Genomic DNA, 22,031 nt, shown 5'->3' on the forward strand with positions numbered 1-22,031 from the left:
AACAACAACCTTAAGGCTCTCATATCTCTGCTTACGTCAATAACAAAGTTTTCTCCGTCACAGCTGTAATTGAAGTGGAACTGTACAAGCCATAGCAAGCCAAGAGCCAATGATATCAGTAATGAGCCTCAGCGCAAGCAAACGCTCACATTTTCAAATCCTTCGTTAAAAAATAAGACGTGTATTTTTCCTGCCCCCAACCTCCCTCAGGTAATTTGTTTTGGCTGAACTCAATGTGTCAGGGTGCAGGTCTTCATTCTTGGCTGTAAAAAATGTCACCAGTTTACCTGTATCACTCAAACACCTCCGGCTTATCAAACCCGCCTTTGCCTTGCGTGCCTCGCACACAATAATCAGCAGTAGCCACGCTCAGTAGCTCGCTAAGCCTCTTACACCCTTCCCTCAAGATTAGAGCTTGGGAGCGACAACAGATGCGCTCCGCGGTGATAAAAAAAAAAAAAAAAAGAAAGAAAGAAAACACAGACACACACGCAAAGACACACACTCACGCTCAAAACCCTCTGCACCTGTGTGAACAGATTTGGCGGCAGCGAGCCCGCAGTGTGCTTGCTCAAAGCTGACACACACACACACACACACACACACAGAGCGGTGATGCTATAATCGTGACACACCTGCAAGGCCTCAAGGTTTGGCACCGTGCCCTTGGCCGAGCCCTGAGGGAGGCACTAGGCAAACAAAAGTTCAACAGCCAGGTGAGGAAACTGACTCGGCGAGACAGAAGAACCTGACCACTGATACCCAACGTCAGGCATTAGACCTGGACAGCTCAATGCCTCCGAATAAAAGGCTGTTTGATACGCCACATCTGTGAAAGGCTGAAAGTGGATTTGATATTCATGCTGAGGAAAATTACCATCAAAGCTGACATGTGTGCCTGTAGGGTCTCTTCCATCAAGGTTACAAAGACTGCTTCACAATATACTCTTACAGACTACCCCCACTGGTAGAATAAAAGCTGACAACAAAAATACCAATAAATGCTGGTATGTCTTTTCCAGCTCTGACCCACGCCAAACTCAACTATAGGCTAAGAGGAAAAAATATATAATAAACAAAAAGGAGTACAGACTCCAAAGCCCTTAAATAAGATTTTGCGATTTAAGAAATACAGAAATAAACTGATGTGCCAGCCGAGAAAGAGCAAACTGTCCTCTTTGATTTAACTGAGCAGAAAAACAAACAATTATATTGCCTATCTGCAAAAGAAAATGACAAAACCTTTGACACAAATGTTTTTTATACCACGACTGTGCTCTTTGACCAGTTATAACCTTCACCACCAATGAGATAATTCTTCACCACTACAGTAACCCTACACACTAAAAAAAAAGAAGTTACCTTTAAGACAAATAAGCTATACCTCAGCAAGTAGTGTTCCCATACCCAACATAAAACATACAGAAAGCCACAGCAGCCACCAGTATACATATATATACATATATATATATATAAAAAAGAAATATTCTTACCACTGGGGATGAAATTCGACAACCAGGGCAATCGCAGATGGGTGGATGCACCTGTAAGATTCCTTTGGACATAAGAGTCTTGAGACTTTTTCCTGGAAACAAACAAGAGAGACACTTTCAGAGAACACCTATCATATCCTCCATCAACTAAACTCATCTCCTGTAGCATGGGAGAAGCTCCCCACTAACATGGCATCTGTCTTCAGCTCTTCACCTCAGAATTTTAAAAACAAATAATGTTAAATAACAAAAATAAATAACAATAACCAGATAATTAACACAACACAGACCTGAAAGAGTCGGTACCTGTAAAGATTTGCCTATTCTCTGTTTAATTTTATCACTGTGTCCAGCTGTAGCCACTGTTCAGGGCTGCGAGCCAGCCAGGAGCTTACTGACATCTGTCTATAGGAATCGCTATATTAAACTATAAGACTATCAGTTTTGACCTGTGGGCGACCCCCCCCACACCCCCACCCACACACTTCTTAATGCGTGTCAGTTTTGCCTGAGTAGCCCTGCATGCGCGTGAGTGTGAGGCGAAAGGGCGCGCACCAAGCGTAGTTACTGCATAAGAATACTTTGCTGTAAATGCCAAGCTAAAAAAAATCACTGGCAACGGTTTCTTGCTTTTTTTTGTTTTGTTGCTATTTTGTTCTTCTTGGTTTTTTTTTAATGAAAACAAAAACATTCAAAATGAGTCAACAGCTTTAATGAGAAACACTGGATACAAATAAGTCGCATTAAACGAACTGTGATGCTAAATTGACGCAAAATATCGGCTCATAAAGTCTCCTCAAATCTAACATGCAATGCGTAAACGTGAACACCCATGCACAAGTGCAGCTGCACCTAGCGGAATGATTTATCTCATAATGTGGAAGAAAACAATATATCTGAACTGTCACGTATTTCAGTAAACTACGTCTAACTTTTCACCTCGGTCCAGTGCAGCCAACTCCTAGTGCAGCCCCGGCTCGGTGTGTGTGAGAGCAGCCCAAACTCTGTGTCAAAGGCTCGGAGGGTATGTGGAGGATATGCGCCCTTTCTCATCTGTCTCCTTACGCACCGACTGCTGTAACCCTTTCACTCCAAAACTCAGTACCGAACCACAGGATTCAAGTTAGTAGCCACACTATGCGGCGTCTATAAAGCTCCTAATTCACAGTGTCGTGTCCTCCTTTGCCCGTGAACCTTCAGAAAAGTGAAGATACAGCTCTTACCTTTGTGTCTGATACTCCGTTTCCAATCTTTGGCAGTCTCACGTCCACTGACAAACTGGAACTCGTTGGGGGTGAGCCACTCGCCCCTGTATTTAATTGAGGGTCCCTTACTGCCTTGACACAGTTTATTGATATAAAGCAAAGCCTTGTTTTCCCCGCACTCCACCTCAATGCAAGGCTCCCCGTTGTCGAAGAAGGGCTGAAAGTCGGGGATGGAGGAGAACCTCTCTACCATTAAGTCGTCCGTGTGATGGTGGAGGTGCTGGTGATGCAGCGCCGAGTCGTGGAGCCCCAAGTACGCGCGATGATGGGCGAAAATGTGGTCGTAGGGCGGCGGATGCGGGGTCACCACGGGGATAGCGGTGGCATTTAAAGGGGCCAAGTATTCAGAGGGGTTGAACGCAGTCAATGCCATGTCGTCTCCATCCAGCCTCTCCTTCTTGATGGCAGGCATGTTAGTGGGAGCCGAGCGCCGGTAACAAGTGAAAAGCTGCTGCTCGCCCGATCCAACTTGAGCGTCCTCTTCGTCTGCGAGTTGGGCTGACCCAGACTTGGAGACGCGCCGCTTGGTTTTACGCAGTCCCGTGTCGCCGAGAGACAGCGGTCTGATGAAGTTGCCGGATAGATTCCCATTCAGTAGTTTCCAGCTCGCAGCGGCAGCAGCGCTCTCCGCCAGCCTCACAGCTCCTACCTCCCACATTTAATCACACTCGCTCTGTTAATACCTGACATGCTGGGCAGCCCTGAGCCCCTCACACTCTCCTACCTGCTCTAATCAGTAGCGGCCACGTTTTACCTCGCACTTCTTAGCGTTTGAGAATTTTAAAAGTGGGAGTTTTCTTTTCTTTTTTAATATCCACCGAGTAGAGGTAAACCAATCGCCAGTGCAATCTTAAAAAAAAAAAAAAAAGCGATTCTGTTGTGGAAACTTGGGGGAGATGTAACGAGCCCAAATGTTACAGCCAATAATAAGAAGCCGATAAGAGTGCGTGTTTTATTTCAATTAAACCACAGTTATATATGCCACTGATCAGAAACGCGCCCCAATATTATTATTAGTAATAATAATAAAATATGAGACTTAATAATCCTTAGTGTCTGCGCAAACGTTGGTGCGGTTTAAAGTTTGGTAAGAGTTGTTAGTTTTTAACCCCTGTGTATGTCGCTGAAGTCACGCTGAAGTTCACAGACCCAGACCAAACAAGATTTGCACTCTCCGCCGCTTCTCAACTTGGCCCATTTAAACAGCGGAGGCTAGGCGAGACCCACACAGAGGGAGGGGGGTACCGCGAGGGACGGCACTTCAGTGCGTAAAATGGAGGAACCACCACGAGGAAGTAAACTGTCTCCACCTATTTAATTAACTCTTAAACTTCTTTCAGCTCTTTCCTTCTGTTTACCCAAAAGCTCACAATCATATAATTATTAAGTGGAACACTGACACAAAATCGCACTCATACAATTTAATAACTGAAGCAAAATTCAACCCAAAAATATGCCTTTCGTGTCATTTTAAACTTCACTATTAGAGGAACTGCTCCAAATTTTGCTTTGGCCATTGTTTTTAGCCAACAACAACAAAAAAGGCCAGTTTTACTCACATTTTCAACTTGTAATCACTTCATCATCATATAATTTCACAGCTCTAAAGTAGTCCTTTACTATTAACCTAGCCTATACAAAAGAAATGGACTGCTGGATGGACGTCAGAGACCACCAGATCCACACATGGCCACTGCTGTGTTCAGTTTTGGTGTCTAAATTCAACCATCTTATTTGTTATACTTCACCTACTATGACCCCGTTCTGCCCTCTCCCGCCACACCTGCTGCAGTGTCTTTATGCGAGCCGCCACTTTCAGCGCTGAACACATTTTCACCTGTTAAGCTCTCTACATGTTCTATTTTTGGTGTTAACCAAGTACAGAAGGTGTTAACCTTGTGCTTCTATTTATTATAATAAAAAAACAAAGCAAAACAAGATTGATATCATTTTCAGGTATTACAAAAACAGCAAAATAGTGAGCTGTTAGACATGTGCTTAATAACTAAGTTAATGGAAAACTTGTTTTTTTTGTGTTTTGTCCTTTATATAGCTTCTTTTTTGATGTAGACAGGAAATACAAAGACAGACACTGGTGTGACATGCAATAAAGGTCAAATTATGGACCAAAAATATATTTTTGTGGTCTAAGACTATTTTGTCCTCAATACAGTCATAAGTAACGGCGGTTTGTTTGAGTAAAAGTGTTAAAATTGAACTAAACTCAATCATCATATAGCAAATTTAAAAAGGTTGGTCTTATATGTAACCACTGCTGCAGACTTTTGTTTCTTTAACTGGAGTATAACCCAAAACCTGGAACCATACGTTCTGAAAGCACTTTCTCTCCACGCTGTCTGCAGGGTAGGCTCCCCTGAGCTCCTGGAGCTTATGAGCAAGACCACATCTGACCCCCATCAGTGAAGAACCACCCAGGTGGATCCACCACCACCAACACATGGAATAGCCATTCCAGCAGCAGAGGTGGGGTCTAAAGCGCTGTGTGTCAAGAGCTTATAAATCAGGCCAAACTGCCTCTGACACACACAGGAAAGAGGCACGCCACACCGCAGGCGGAAGCGCTGCACGGGAAGGCCGGAGTCCACAGCCCGGGCCAAAACTGGTATAAAAGCCTCCAGCCACGACCAAGCAGGCAAACACACAGCAGACATGTATAAAAACAGATGCCAGCTACCTCACTGAAGATGATGACAGGCTGTAGATTGACATTTTTCCCTTTGGATATGAGAAGCTGTGATGTCTGAAGGGAAAAGTAATGGAATTAGTGGGTTTGTGGATTAGGAAGAGACCAAAACAGATGTTACATTCACAGCTAAGGAAGAAAAAAGTGACCTGAGATCACTTCTCTGAAAAGCCTCGCCTGAAACAGAAAGAAAAAAAAATCCAATCAAACATTTTTCGACATATCTTTCCACGTGATGGTGAGCTCGCCGAAAAGCAGCACTGACATTAATTATGAACTGCTGACATTTATGGCATATGTTTAAAAAGTCGTTTCTAGGAAGTGGAACACTGCATTTCAGATTAGAAGCTCTGATACTTTATCAAAGCGGGCCTCACCGCAGCAAAATGTCTCGATGGAAACCTTGTTGATAAGTGCGTTGGTGCTAGAGGCTGCACCGTCGGGAGAGCCCTGATGAAACTAGTCATAAAGGGGACACCCATTACTTACACCCACTGCCCATCCTTGAATGTGACTCATTCAAGGGGTTCCCCAAACTTTAGTGACGACACCTCAACTTTCACATCTTCAAAAAATTGGTTTGGTGTTAAATGAGTAAAACTTTCCATCAGCAACCTGTGCGTCTTACATAAAAAAAAAATGCAAAAAAAAAAAAAAAAAACAACCTCTTGATTTGATGGGGAAACCTTGCTCAACCTTTCTACCTCCTTTAACCTTTTTACTTCCTTTTTGCAGTTTGCAGTGTGGAAGAGTCTCGTGTACAATAGAAAAGAAAATACCAAAGAAAAACCCACACCTGCTCATACACCTCATAAATTTACAGTGAAACAGAAAATCCCAGCATCAATGTATAATGGCTATATTACAGTAAAATGGTATCTTATTTTAGTTAACAGAGCGTTACCTCTGCTTGTGTTGCTTTTGAGCTAAAAAGAAAAAAAAGAAGTTAATTCTGTTACATTTGAAACCAATTTAGAGTAGAAATAACCCACAGGGCATAAAGTCAGGCAGCTTTGCTTGTGTAGGAGCTTTAATAAAATGTGTTGTAGATTCTACAAAAAAGTACCTCCCACAAAGATGATATAAACATTAGTTCTTTTGATATAATTAACTTTTTGTTGCCAACTACTTCTTCACTCTGTGACTTTCTGTGTTTCCTGAGATGTCTCTGAGCAGCCTACACAGACGCACACTTGTGCATCTTTCAGCTATGACGTACTCTAGTCAAGCGACCATGAGTCAAGCCTTGCACTCGCACAGCAAAAAACTGGTGGAGATATTAGCATCACCTCAGCTTAGAGTTTCTCAGTCTCATGCTAAACACCTGTTCACATGTGAATAAACTGGTGAGCCTGCATTACAAACCCTTAGATTAGAAATGAGATACCGACTGATTTAACAACCCCAAAATATACATAGAAAGCAAACCAATAGCCCACTAAGGAACAAGAGAGACTTTAACACTACTGAATTTTTCTCTTCAGGTTGGTCACTAAACTTAATACAGACACCGCTTCACTGCACTGTTTGTGTATTTTCTTTTGACATTTCATCACTGTAATATTTTTAAATGATAAATTAAACATTCATATTGCTAAATTACACTGTTGCTTTCTGGAAATTCTGTCTATGAGCGCTACATTACGCAGAGGATAAGCGTCTACAGCTGTCTACAAAACTTCAAAAACGCAGAGATCAGTCCTCCCCTGTAAACCATAAAGGATGTTTACACAAACTGTTGGGGTCGGCTTATTTGGCCGTGTGGGCTAATGAAGCACAACTTTTGTCAGTCTTCAAAGTGTGTTTTACAGCCATTCTCTCTCCCTGTCGTCCGGCGGGAACCCCCCTAGAGCGGCCTCCGCCTCTGCGCCGTTGTTGGCAGCGGCCCGGAGCCGCAGCGCTGCCGGCGGGGGAGAGTGGTAATAAATAACCCGGGGAGAGGAGCGGAGACCGCCGGGCGGTGCACAGTCTGACCTGACAAATACTCACTGGAAAACCATCAGAGAGCGAGAGCCCACCCCTAGCGCTTGGAGCCAGCCTTTCAGACATGAGCTGCAAAATATATAGGCCTGCCCCTACTGGAAAAAACAAGGAGAGGAAGAAGACAGAAGCGTCTCCGTCTGGATGTGAATGCGGGGGGCATTCACATCCAGACACCGCCGGAGACACGGCGAGAGTAATTAACTATTTAAAGTTCCTTCTGAAAGCATCAAAGTACGCCCTGTCCAAATCCACTATGGCAAAATAGGAGACGATAAACAAGTCAGAGGAAGTTACAGGAAGATTAAACTATTTTAAGTTTTGCTTGACATGGAAATGACCCAGTTAGCCTGAATTTAACCCACAAGTTCACTAATGTTCTGCCTTGTTTGCTAACTGTAACTGGTGAACTTAGGTTCACAATTTCAAAAATGTCCTTGATTAAAAATGAGCATATTTTAGTGCCTATACCCCAAACTTCCAATGTTATCCCATTAGTTTTATGATAACGCCTTTGCGTGCGATTGCATTGCAACTGTACTGTTAAGGATTATGGACATGCAACCTACAGACACGCATTTGTGCAGTCCTCTAAAAAAGAAAACCAGCCACAGACTGTATAAAACACTCAGGTAGCTTCCCAGCTGGAAAAATTAAGCCCATGTTGAAGTGTGCTCAACTTGCATTTCATCTGAAAACCACCAGAGAGCAACAGCTGTGGTTTCAAACACACTTCCTGTCCATTAGAAGTTTACTGGAAAACAGCTTCCTGCGTTGACCTCTCAACACTTTCATGTTGAGTTTGAGCTCAGTCATTTTGAGTCATAGCGAATAAAAAAACAACTCTAAATTAAGGATAATCTGTGATCATGAAACCATATAATCATTAGCTAACGCCTTGCGATTGACAAACTGTTGCTAATAAGCGTGTAACTTTACACAGAGACCCACCCATCTCTACCACATCCATTTTTTTTTTGGGCAACCAGAAAAGCTCATCTCAAGGTTTCAAAACGGGACTTCAAAAACAGCAGCTACGCCCATCTTTTATAGCGTCTATGCCAACAGCAAAGCCCAATCAGACTGATATGGTTTTCTAGGTTAAATGCTGATTTGTTAAAAATTGTGCCTGAGCAGGAAAGAGAAATAGTGCAATTTACCAAGTACAGACCAAAGATTTTAAAAATAACACAAGCAGCTCAAAAAGTGCCCCAGTGGACACCTTTCATTTGGTTTCACTTCGGCTCTTATGTTATACAACTTTGGTTTTATACACAGCTGACTGCAGGACCAACAGAAAAATCAAGAGGACCTCACCTTCTTGCTGTGTTAACCACCACACTATTATGCTGCCCAACTAAATTAGTATTAATAGTCATTTAACTGTAGCCTGTAACATCATGCAAGAGCACAAAGACCACATGGATTGGAGTCACTTAGTTCAGATTTCCAGTTGGTGCCATCAACCAATTGGATAGGCCTAACCTAAACATGTGATGTAGCGCTACACCCCATTTTTGTATACATTTTTGTTTTAGATGGATCAAAGTAGTGAAAAATTGGGGACCACGGATTTTTCAATTATTAGAAGCAACTGTTGGACCAGTTGTCACAGCCACAAGGAGGTTTATTCAACGTAAACAAGACTAAACGTCTGACTCATAGGCCATCACCCAACCACGATGCTCTGCCCCTTCCTGCAAGAGGAACCAGCTGTGAGTAGTGCACTGATAATAACACCAGCATTTTAAGTATAGAGAATATGGTATTATAATCAGGATCCTTTAGCGTACACTGACTCATTAGTCTTAGAGATGCATCACTTCAATCAGGAGGAGATCATTTACATATGAGTCAAACAAGGGAATTCCCGTCATCACCCCTAAACAGTTGCGAGCTAAATAAAGATGTTATAAAGCAAGGCCCGTGATATGATGCAAACAGCAGGTTCAGTGAGCTTACGCTACCTGAATAGAAGCTGTTGCCACATCTTATGAGTTGTTCTGAAGAAAAACAAGGGAATTAGTATTTTGGCTCATTTGCTGGATTCAAATTGTGCCTTTTGTATAATTGCTTTAACATGACAGCTAACATTAAAATGTTCTGCGACCTGCGAAGTTTCACCTTAGTAGAAAGAAAAAGTCTTCATCCGTATTTGAAAAATACTTTTTGTATTTATTCTTTTTTTGTCCTCAGCTTCTTTGATAGTCAAAATGTGAATAATTAAATGATAATAACATAACTGATATAATCAAGGCAGTGGATGGAAACACAAGTTAATAACTAAACTAAAATGAGTACATTTCTCAGTTGCTTTCTGTACAGTTATTTTTTTTATGCGTTTGTCATCTCGGTAAATTCCCACTAACATTCAAGCAGAAGCTCTTGTTACAGTGAATACTTTGCATCTTACAATTCATCCTTCCTCTCATCACATACTTGATGGTCATCATTACTAGTATCCGACTAGCTGGTGACGCTAGTCGGAGTACAAATTTCCAGATTAGTGAATTTAGTTTGGTTCTTCTGCGGCTTTGAAGAACCAAACAATCTGTATTAGCATAACTGTGATCACACAGCTGGTCTTGGCTCTTTTAAGCAAAACATGGAGAAATATTAAGACTTTCAGTATCCAGGGATGTCAGACCTGTATTAGATAACAGGCTGTGACTGTTTTGGCATGGGCTAGGATAGAGAATATGAAGACTAAGATTTCTTTGGTACTTCACTCTACTGTCACACAGCTCATCACCTCTGCTCCGTAGACCTACACATTCTTCTCAACAAGCTCCATTTTAAAAGGAGAAAAAAACTGTATTTTAATCAGAGTCTTCATAGAAGCAGTTTCATTTGAGTCGTGTGACACAACGGCTACTGTTTTAATTAATCTACCCGTCTGTAGATGTTACAATATTGTTATAAGGTTTTGTTTTTCTGCCTTTTTTCCTCCTTCCTATATTCATTGTTCTACTGTGGCTGTTGGTGGTTTCTGTCCTGGGGTTGAACCTCTTGCTGTGAGCCATTCCTCCCGCACCTGTTTGTAATGAAGTCATCAGTCGGCAGTTCCTCAGCACTGTCCCCATCAACATGGTGACACTTAGACCGCCTTTGTGTTAAACCTGTTTTCAAATAAAGACTAGTGTACTTACCTTATATCTCAGTGCTCTCCATAGTAACCTACCTGGAAACCTCGTCCGAACCCTGTCTATTTGGGAGCCCACTGACCTGCAGTCTGGTGATAGCTCCAACAATTCTGCTTCCTTTTGGCACCACCTCAGCAACCAGAGGAGCTGCTTACCTGCACTCAGCCTGCATTTCCCCTCTACACCCATTCGCTTCTCTGGAAACTCACCTGCCGACCCAGAAACCCACCCACGCTCTGTCTCCCTGTCAATTTAGAGCTCCGGCAATCCATTCCGCGTTGATCCTGCTTACAATTCCTTGTCTCCGGTTCACCAACAATCCATCACGCTTCTTGGGTCCTGATCATGGCAGATATACACCTACTGAAACAACACAGTGCGTACAAACCTAACCTACCCAACTCTATTAAATGTGTGTTGGAATCACACACCGGACATAGGACACTTTCACAGATGACCTACAGCCCAACACTGTGCCGGGACACTTCCAGGGCAGATGCAAATGGAGGGTTTGAGCTGCTGCTGCTCAGCTAAAGAGCAAGCTAAAGGCTAAAGGAGAGGGAAAAGGTGCACTTATAATAAACCTGTCTCATTGTGGATGAATCAGATTTCTGGAACAGAACTAATGAAACAGAGTTGATGATTCTTCCATCATAATCCTCAGAGTACACCGCGCACAGGTTAGCAGGAGCTCACTTTGGTATTTCATTAATAATGCACACAAGGCTTTTGGGTTATCCAAATTAACACAAAACAGCAACAACACATTGGTGTTAAAATTTCTACTCTATATTTCAACACATTTTTAACACTGTACAGCTGTGATATAATAAAATGAGTAACAATGGTAAACAGCCCTTGCATAAGGACACACAATCCCTAGTATCAGCAAGATGGAGATTACGATCGAGCGAGTATATCAGTTTGTTTGTTTGTTTTTTTAAACAAAAGAGGGTGACTAAAACAAATTATAAAAAAATCTGGGCCATTATAAAAATTAAAAATCCTAACCTGCCCTTGATACCGATTTCATCTTTCTCCACGTTTCAGACTCGCTTTGGTTCTTTTGGCATTCACAGAGTATGGCACCTCTTGGTTCAGGTCAAACTTCTGTTGTAGTAGTTGTTCCTGTTCGGTGTTATTTGCTCCAGTAAAAGGATGCTACCTTTGCTGATTCATTTTCATTTGATCTAGACCTGAAACTTCTCAAGGGACCGCAGGGAGTTTGGCTCTTCTAAATTGGAATTTGTGGAATTTAATATCACAAACGTTCAGAGAGGATACAGTCTCTGAGGCCTTGACTCTACCTCTGTTAGCAGACACAGAAAATGATCAAAAATCACAAGATGGGGGAAGAAAAAAAATGATAGATCAAAAGTGCCAGATTCTAACAAGTCTTTGGAAAGGAAAGCACAAAATTTGTCAATTCAAAGCATTCTTGTGATTACAGTCTACTAAACAACACATCCAATTGAAAATTCATCTACAGCATTTTCAATATGTGCAGAGTGCTACAACGGCAGCTTTTCTGGCTCCTGTTTGCAGTCTCTAAACACCTGCAACAAAAATCAGCAGCTTCTTCAAAGCGGTTTAAGTCATGTTTTCCCTTCATTTTGCTTTTTAAAACATTTTTAACACTGCATTGGCCTGTGAACACAAAGAGACCACTCTGCTATTTTTGTGGTGTAACCTGGGCCTAAAGCTAAATCTTTAACCAAACAGTCGTCCAAAAAACTAGCCTAAAATAAGTTTGAAAACTGCACAAGTGTGAGATCAACACAGTCTTGTAACTCCAGAATTTCAGAGTTGGCAAGCAGGCGGAGAAACATTAAACCCAGGGGGAGGGGGAGGGCTGGGGAGTGGAGGGGAGGGGGGGTTATGCTGTCGTGCCGGCGCCCTTGGCCTCCCCCAGTGGATCTGGGGGGTCAGGCGGCTGTCTGTGATCCCACACAGCGGCTCTTCCACATGGGATTTATTTTCTTGCTGGATGGGCAGGCAGGCGGCCCAAGAGGATTCTCATTTTAGACCAGCGTCTGTAGCTGTCAACGCCAGCCGACAGAGGCGAGCGGACACCCGACCCCGAGTATCCTCCCTCAACACTCCCCTTTGGACTGTCTCCCCTCCTCCTCCTTGTATTCCCTGTTCACACACAGAAAAAGCACACAGACACCGAGCATGCACACCTACACACACACACAAAATAATGATTTCACAGCCTCTCGTTTTCTTTAAATAAAACCTCCACTTACGTTATGATGTGGCTGGAAATTATAACATTTAAAAAAATTCAGCATGACTGTTTATTCAGTTTTGCATTCAAAGCCATTTTTTTGCAGTTTAGCAGGAGTCCTTATCTTTGATTGTAATGCTGTGTGGTGAACTCAACTGAAAGCCTCGACGAGCAATGAGCCAGGTCTATCTAGCAAAAAAAAAAAAAAAAATGCACAGCGTCTCCCCTTCCTCCCAAGCGCCGTTAATAATTCGTGCAGTAAAAGATAGCATGCCTCTCTGAGTTTGTGGGAGTTATTGGCACAGTATTCCCCACCATATTTGTGCGAGGCAGTGATAGGAACATAAATTATTTCTTATCTCTTCCGCAATCCATTTTTCAAAGGGCTCACTCTGTGTTTGAAGGGTAGCAGCGCCGGCAGCCAAAGCCCAGATAGTCGGCTACATTAGCCTTCAAGAGATCCGACTTCGTGATTTCAAACAATGCAATAAAAACAGAACTAATTGATATGGGCAGTACCATATATGACCACAATTTAATACCAAATTAGGCCTCTGGAATCCAACAAAAGATCAAAACAATGGTCACCATTTCCACCACAGCAAAGGCAGGCACTGTGAGATCATTAAGTTAAATGAATGGCAATGCAGCTGTGGATCTAAGAGGTAAGCCCTTGAATGTTAAATATTTCTAGATTTTCTACAAGATTTAACAGTGGACCAAAAATGGACTCTTTGTCCAAACTAGTGATTTAAAGAATTTCTAAATTATAGGTTTTTTTGCATGTGGAAATTGGACAATGTTGGGTAAATAAATTCTCTCAATTAAATATGTTGAAATAGTCGTCTTCTATCCGGTGAGCTGCCAAATAAAACTGAAAAGACAGTATATAATCACGCTGATGCCTTTGGAAGACACCAAAAGATTCAACCTTCTGAAAAGAGAAATACTTTTAAGGCGCCTGTTTTCCATAACAAGGCCCCTTCTGGGGTCAAGAGTTTCTCTCTCGGATGAAATCATGCAAAAAGAAACACAAGAAAAGTTTTAAGGGAAAGTGGAAAAAGTCGAGCAGTGACTTGACCTGGTCAGCTGTGTGAACGCAGCTCTGAATCGGAACATTTTCTGGAAACTCTTCACAAGCAGTGCTGGTTATCAGTCTCAGCAGTTTAGACGTGTTTTACAGTTCAGCCTGATCTGCTGAGAGAAAATGACAAATGATAAATATCAAACCCTCCTCTGCAAAGCATTAATGTCTGCTTGCAAAGAATAAACCCTAGCTCTCCCAGCTACTATTGATTTTTTTCCTGTGTGTGATGTGAAACCAGCAATCAGCACTGCGGTTCAAAATAGCCCTGAAACTGGAGCCGAGACGTCAATGAGTCGCCAACACATTTCAATTAGTGAGCCGCCCTGGCCGATCTCTCCCCTGGGGCACAAAGCACAGAGGGCCCAAGTCAACATATGGTCCTGCATTGGCTTAAACGAATCTGATAAGCCACTGAGCGGGAATTTATGTATGCCACAGCTATTTGTCTAATACTAGGTACAAATTGTAAGCTAAAAAACAAAAACAAAAAACAACTGCATGCATCTGGAATTAAAAGCAACTACAGTCTCTGAAGGCCTTTAAAGAGTCTGGGTTGTTTGACACGGGTGGCTTCCGGTCAAAAGACGCATGGAGGGATAAGAATTCAGCCAATGTAATGTGAGCTGGTAGCAGCTCACATGACATAATTTTAAGAAGTGAAATTATAGCCCATCAGTGTTTAACTTTTAATTTACCTATTTAGAAAACCTGCTTTCATTCATAATGAGCCCGTGGCAGCGCTATCTAACACCCAGAGGATGATTTACAACTTAATCTTCCGTACGGATTTTGGTGTAAGCTACTTATCTCAGGCTGTAGTTTTGTTTCTCGTTGAATAGTGTTAGGAAAAACAAGAGTATAAGTAGATTTCACATTTGCAGTACTGAATTTAACTTCGCTAACAAGTTAAAAACAATAGTATTTTGCTCCATGTGAACACAGTTCAGTTGTTTCCTTTAAATTAAAAGTGTTGGGCAAGTTTAAAGGGGCTACTGTATATGTGGGTGTTTTATTTTGAAAGTCTCAGCCTGTCCTGTCTCAAGATTCCCTATCAGCAGTGGTAGTCCTCAACGTCATCCAGAGCTGCCTCTCCTGCAAGTCTCCTGTCTTGTCCTGACTCGAACTCTTGGACTGTGTCGATATTTTGTATCGTTTTCTATTTGTCAAGACCAAGAACCCAACATGGCATTTAAGATTTGGAGCTGAGGACACTGCTCCTTTGTATCATTTAGTGAGACAGGGATCACCATTAGCAATGGCGGTCCAAAGCAAAGTAGGAGTCTGTCCACTGAATAACAGGGGACCGCCACATAAGTCAGAAGGCCAACCTGGACTTGGGAAATGAGGATTTAGGCTGGGTTTAGATTAAATTTCACAATAAAAGTAGCACCTTTAATTGTTTTTGCTAAATAGGCAAAGAGAAAGACAAGAATTCTGTCAAAAAGCTATTTATCTTTACTAGAATAGCCAACAAGCTTCACTCTTTATAGATAGTGACAGAAAAAGAGACAATTTCATTGTTTGTTTTTTTAGCACTGAGAAAATCCTCAACAACAAATCAAGAATAGAAAAGTAATGCATGAATGCCAATTCAATTTAGGTTTATTTATTTGGTTCCACACAACAACAACAATGATTTTAAGGCACTTTATACTTTAAGGTAAATACCCTAAAATAATATAGAGAAAACACCAACAATTAGACCACCCCTTATGAGTAAGCACTTGAAGACAGTGGTAATGAAAAGCTGCCTTTTAACAGGAAGAAACCTCCAGCAGAACCAGGCTCAGGGAGGGGCGGCCATCTGTTGCCCCAAGTTTGAAGTAAGGGGAGGGATGCCAGATCATTGTATTAAAGTAAATACCTCAGCTGTTCTAAAGTTATTATCATCAGACTGACTCAGTGCTTTATATTCCTGACTATAAAGAATGCTGAAAACTGACATGGGGTCCACTTTCACAGTTGTTAAGCGAGTTAATTTTTTGCCATATCTCTGCTATCAGATAGCTCCAGATTTAACTAAAAACAAATTACATTTATGATATTTAACACTTGTTAATTTTTGTTTTTACAAGAAAGAAAAAAAATGCATTTTTCCTCTCAAAGTCAGTATCTGTTATGATACTAAAAAATGTTTTTCATAATACTCCTAAAAGTAAGACTAGATAACTGGAAGAAAAAAAATGTTTTGTGCATGTTTGCCAGCCTGCTCTCTCTCGCTCATAGCCATGTTGTTCATTCTCTGACAGCTCTCATCAACAGCAGCAGACTGGCGCTGGCATTGTGTGTGTGTGTGTATTTGTGTGCATACGTGTTTGCGCGTGTGTACGTGCTGTACATTCTCCACCGAGGGGCCAGGGGGTTACGCTGGAGCCACAGGGCCACCGCGACATCTCACTGCCCCCCTCCCTCACAGTCCCCCGTACCCCTCTGGCCTTTTGCTCCTCGCCTGGCTGGCAGCCCTGCATCAGGCAGACACACACAGACACAGGCTCTGCCCCCCCACCAACCCCTGCCAGAACACACACACACACACACCACTCGCTTCACCACCCCCCGCTCGGGGCCGATCGATACAGCTCTTCGCCTTTCATCTGACCAGAGCTTTGGAGGAGCTGTGCTTCCTGAAGAAAACCCAATACAGCATTCCCTTCTCAGGGTAGCTTATTCTCTCTGTGTGTAAAAGTGTGTGTGTGTGTGTGTGCGTGTGTGCGTGTGTGTGCGCTCGTGTTTGGTTGTCTAAATGTTCATGTGTTTGTGAATGAGAATGTGTGGGTGTAGGAGCAGAGAAGGAAAGGTTTTGTGCGCAGTGGGCCAGCGATGTGATAAATCAGCTAAAAGATGACCATAATAACAGGGTGTTTGAGTGTATGAAAGACCAGTGACTAAAACATAAACAGGTTTGTAGTAGATGTTGCACACCAGTGGAACAAATAGTCGGATCAAATAAAACATCTGATCAGTGCAACATGAAATTTGCTCTTCCCTTTTTGAATGGCGTGTCCTGACTCAGAGAAAACCCTCAATGCTCTTTTTATAGGTCAGTTTCTTGCTAACCTTAATGTTATTAAAGTATGAATACCTTAAAACTTCCCTGGGTGAAATTATTTCTACCTGAGCTGACACTCAGATTTCTGAGAGAAAAGTTCAATCTTAGTGGAAGATACTCATAAATACTTCAAAAGCACGAGAAGCGCGCTCACTCCTCCCCCAACTTCTCCTCCGCTTATCCAGCAGCTACCTGTGTTGTTTAAAGCTCAGCCATCCCCGCTCACTTCACTGCTTATCCTACAAATTCTGGTCCTGTTTATAGACAGTGAAGCCTAACTTCCCGCGTGAATCAGCGAAAGACTGAACCTCTTCACTCAACTTCAATGTGTTAAACAAGGGAAGCTGCCGAGGTCACACAGAGGTCAGGGGAAAACACCACCTCCGGGGACAAAAACACACCACATTTGATTGGCTAGCAAACTGTAAAGGGTTTATTTTTTTCAAGGCTCCAAACCTGTATCCAACCTGAATGGAGATTAAAAAGTCAAGACACATATTTGAGTAATAAGCTGCAACTTGAAGAACCTGATTTTTCTTTCACATTTTTAACTGAATGTGAGAAAACCAAAAATGATGTTTAGCTGAACGTTGAGTTCAACTCCATCTTTATTCCACTCTGTTATTGTCACAATACTCATACAAATTAAACAAAAGGAAAAATCTACTTGTCTTGTAACCAGTCATAATCATAAAATGCATTTCTATTTATTTGATAAAATAAGCTCCCCACCCTAAACACTAACATTATATTACTGTGCGGACACAAACTGCACAATATGTCACAAAATAACGTTAAAAACTAACTTTCATGGGAATAGCTCACATCAATAAAAATAACTGTCTGTAGGCATTTTCATTATGTGTGGCATGAATGCATATAATACTGCAAGAACTCAGTCCAAGGATTCACATTCAGATCTGTACCGTTTTGCATTTGAATGCATTTGTTCCTAACAAACCCACGCACTTGTGTTACTAACAAACGTAAAGATATTCACACAGAACGAAGCGTTTCTGGTTGAAAACGTGAAACAAGAGTTCTTGATCAACCACATTCAACTGCTTAATAATGCAAATAAGCCAATCACAATGCAGAAAATCCATGCATTTAGGCATAAAGACATGAAGAAGAATGAACGCAGCATGGTTGTTGGCGCCAGAGAGGTTGGTCTGAGTATTTCAGAAGCTGCAGATCTACTGAGAGTTCCTTCACACAGCTATCTCTAGGGTTTACAGAGGATGATCCAGTGTAAAAGAGAATGGCCAGACTGCTTTGGGTTGATAGCAAGATGCACTGCAGACAGATCTCCAGCAACTGTGTGATGCTACTGTGTCAATATGGACCAAAATCTGTGAGAATGTTGAATAAATGCCACGAAGAATTGTGTGTTCTGAAGGCAAAAGGGAGTTGAACTCAGTACTAGCAAGGTGTAACTAATGAAGTGTCCCATGAGCTTATGCGAGTCTGTGCCAGTGACACTTAGCTTTTAAATTCCTCACCTCACAGTATATTGCTACCCACTTTAAATGGCCTTGTTATTAAAATTTAGAAACAACAAAAAGGCACAAAAAAGTTTTAGCGTGACATTTTAAAAACAGGAAAAACCCTCCCACTACCATCTGCTGAACTCCACAGAGGATTTGGTTCAACAATAATTTTTTAATGCTGATTAACGTTCACAGTAGATTGTTGTAAAGTGAGCAAATCACACAAATATTAACTATTCAATGGTTTCCTGTAGAGTAAAAAAAATCTCAAATACAATCATCAAGCAAAACAATGCACGCAAGTCTCTCATTTAGGTTCTTAGTCTGGTTCCTCTGCAGCCATCTTTTAGAGGGGTTAGAGCTTAGGGACTCAAAACTGTCACCCCTCCCCCCAAAATCAAGATTGAGGTTTATACAGTGTAACTGTTTTAGAGCGTGTGATCAGTTGCTATAAAGCCATCAAGTATTCATAATTATTTTAAAATGACATTGTTATGGGCAATAATTAGGATTACGACATCAAGAACATTGATGGAAGTGTTAGTTTGAACTTCACAACAGATTTCCAGATGTCATCCTGTCACATGAATTATCAAAAATAAATAAATAAAACAAAAAAGTCTTCTATCTTCATGGTGTGCTTCTGCATTGCTTGGGCCATTGAGTACATGCATTTAAGTTTCTCACTCAGGCCACTCGGTTTTATTTTGCTCATATATTTTAAACAGGGATAGTCATCGGCTTCCAAGTATTCAATAAAGCTTTGGAAAGTTTTTAAACTATAAAAACCAAAAATGTAATTCTTATTAATTCTTAATACAGGATTAAATATACCAATAGCCAAATGCTAGTTTGGCTCAATTTCCATTTATCTGAGGTGATGGAAACTTTTTTTTAAAACAGGCTAAAATTTTAGACTGATATGGTCAAACTTGCAAGTTTAAACAAAGGCAGTCCTTTTTTTTTAATTAATCCTATTAAGGTGCAAAAACATAACAAATAAAAATGTAAATAAAAGTTCCATATTGTCCTCAACAATGCCCAGCGTTTGCTGTCCAGTCTAGACCAAAGAACAGAATCGAACATAACAAATATCCAGAGGGGTTTTTGTGGGGGTTTTTCCATTTACTTCCACTTTGTTGGAGAAGGTGGAAGCCATTTTTATCTAGGTACACGTAAATTCAAACAACACCACCCACCTTTCACAGAAGCTCAACACAGGATGTTGTCCTAGCAGATGTTTAGTCTGCCCAGAACAGCATACCATCTTCTGTTTTTATTGGCACTTTGAGTCCACTGGCTTTCCACAGAGGAACCACAGCTTTGGTCACTAGCACTACCCCCAATCTGACCCACACAAACATATGAGGTACAATGTCATAGAGTTAGGAGGCGAGAAGGCGACGCAGGTTAGGAGCAAGCGAGCTGAGCCCAGATCCGCAGGGCCACGGACAGTGCAGTATAAACAAGACTGAGCATGGCCACCAAGAATTGGTACATTATCCCAGTGGAAACGTCTGTGCAAGGATGACTCAGCCTCCACACAGCACAAAAAGGCTGGAGAAATGCTGCTCTGTCCCAAACAGTTTCCAGACTATTCAAAACAGGCCTTTTAATCCCAGCCTGATGGTAACCAAATGGCCAAGTGAAGGATGAGAGAGCTTTGTGGTTATCACGTCATTTCACAGTCAAGACAGATAACTTCCAAACCTGGATTCTGGCCTGCAGGAAGTACTGGAATGCCATAAATATGTAATAGGCATGTTCATCCTAAGCACAGGTTGGGTAAATACCTAGGATTTGATCTAGCTGGGTGTGTATCCTGCTTGCATGTTTGGAGATTTTTAAATATTGTGCGTTCTTAGGAGTTCAAATGCAAGTTTTTCTAATTATATAAAGTCTTGAGACACCCCTTTATTTTTCTATAATACGGTACCAAGAAGCCAGACTTTCAAATTGTTATTAATAATATTTTATAATTATGTAAAATTATCTTAAGTGACTGTTCTCTAGGCTTTCTGAACATCCTCCAAAGTACTTATTTGGGCATTAGCGGCATTTTTACTCATTTTCAGTCCAGTTCTTCTACCTAGCCATTCTCAGGGGAATGTTTTTGTGGTTGCTGTTTGTTAAGCCACCTAAAACTGACCCTTGTATTATTCAAGCATAAAAAGGCCCCTAACTCAAGGGATGAACCAGTGTTGGCATGGTTCATGCCAAGAAGCAATTCTTAAGAAAGGGAAACTGGGAGAAAAGATTGAAGTATGAAAAATTACACAAGAACTGGGCTTGAAGTTGGTGACAAAAGCTCTTATGGAGTGATGACTCCAAATTTAAAATTTTGGTTTCAAATTAGTCATTGTTATGCAAGGAAGTCCGGAGAGACGTACAACGGTGAGTGTCTACAGCCATCTATAAAACACGGCGCAGACCCTGTCATGGTTTGTGGCTGCATTTCAGACAGTGGTGTAGGAATCTTATCAAAAGTGATGGAATTATAAACACAGAAAAGTACTATTAGTTTTTGATCCACCATGCGATACCATGCAGAAAGCATCTGATTAGAAACAACTTCAGCATTACAATGATCTTAAACACACCGCCAATGTAGTAAAAACTTACCTGGACAGTATGTTATTGTTTATTTTCCTATCAGTCACAGATTGGCCCCCTACATTACTTATTAAAGCACTTGGGGATCCTCTGCAGACAGCCAAAATTCAAGAAGAGCTTTGGATTTCCTTTAACAAGCCTAGAGAATTATGCTTTAACTATTAAAGAAATTACAAGAAAGCTCATCTAAGAGAGTTATGTTCAAGGTTAAACGTGGTCATGCCAAATATTAAAATATTTACTTTCAAGCTTGTTAGAATTGTAAAAAAAAACCCAAAAAAACCTTTTTATATGTATGTTTGCATATTTCAATTTAATCGTTCCACGCATTTCCCATTTTGCTAGCAAAATATAAAGAAATGAGGTTCAAGTCTTTTGCATAGTACTGTACACCACACTCTTTTTGGTGTTCTGTTGTAATTTTATATTTTTTAAATATGGGGGAGACCACAACTTTAAATTGCTTTTGCCTTACAACCATAGCGCATGATAAATGATCGCCAATCAGAAATCCTGGGTCTAAGTTAAGCGTTGGTTCGCTCTTTGGTTTGTCAGGTGAAAGTTAAGGACAACTACTGCTCCCTGCAGTCAGAGCAAAGGAGGACAAGAGATCAAGATGGAAAGAGGAGGGAAAGAGATCCAGGAATGCACGGCAAGGCGGCTGCCTTGGCAGGTAGATGAAGTGAGGATCACATGGGCCAGCGTGGGGGGGTGATTAATGCGCGAGGGAATGCACGGGAAGGAAAACAAGGCTATAAATCAGCCGCTGGGCCTCCATGCTAATTGTAATTGAAATGAATTTGTCTGGCCCATAGTGTAGGGAGTTGCATTTACTATTGACCAATAGGGCCCCAGTGGTCTAAGGGAAATGAACAAGGAGCGGGGCATGTCCGTGCCAAGATCGATGCATAACCCAGCGCGGATATTTGTGTCCCGTAAATAAAGGTGATTTGGGACTAAAACATGTAACAGGTGAG

The 22,031-nt window shown here is 41.5% G+C and overlaps 1 protein-coding gene across 6 annotated transcripts in view; it reads right to left on the reverse strand.

The window, feature by feature from the left end:
• samd11 (sterile alpha motif domain containing 11) overlaps window positions 1-22,031 on the reverse strand; it is an 82,713-nt gene that overhangs the window by 46,218 nt on the left and 14,464 nt on the right. The window contains exons 1-2 of one of the 6 annotated variants that reach the window (XR_013904314.1): window positions 2,717-3,964; window positions 1,494-1,585 (exon numbers count right to left, since the gene is read on the reverse strand). Coding sequence is in view for 5 of the 6 variants with exons in the window: in XM_026154759.2 (XP_026010544.1) it covers window positions 1,494-1,585; window positions 2,717-3,416 (792 nt within the window). In the remaining variant the exon portion in view is untranslated. Of the gene's footprint in view, window positions 1-1,493; window positions 1,586-1,783; window positions 1,898-2,432; window positions 2,640-2,716; window positions 3,965-22,031 lie in introns of those variants that run through there. The other 5 variants (XM_026154759.2, XM_026154758.2, XM_026154763.2 and 2 more) reach the window with 5 other exon arrangements.

Source organism: Astatotilapia calliptera, chromosome 20, assembly GCF_964374335.1.
Source record: "Astatotilapia calliptera chromosome 20, fAstCal68.1, whole genome shotgun sequence".
Classification (NCBI taxonomy): domain Eukaryota; kingdom Metazoa; phylum Chordata; class Actinopteri; order Cichliformes; family Cichlidae; genus Astatotilapia; species Astatotilapia calliptera.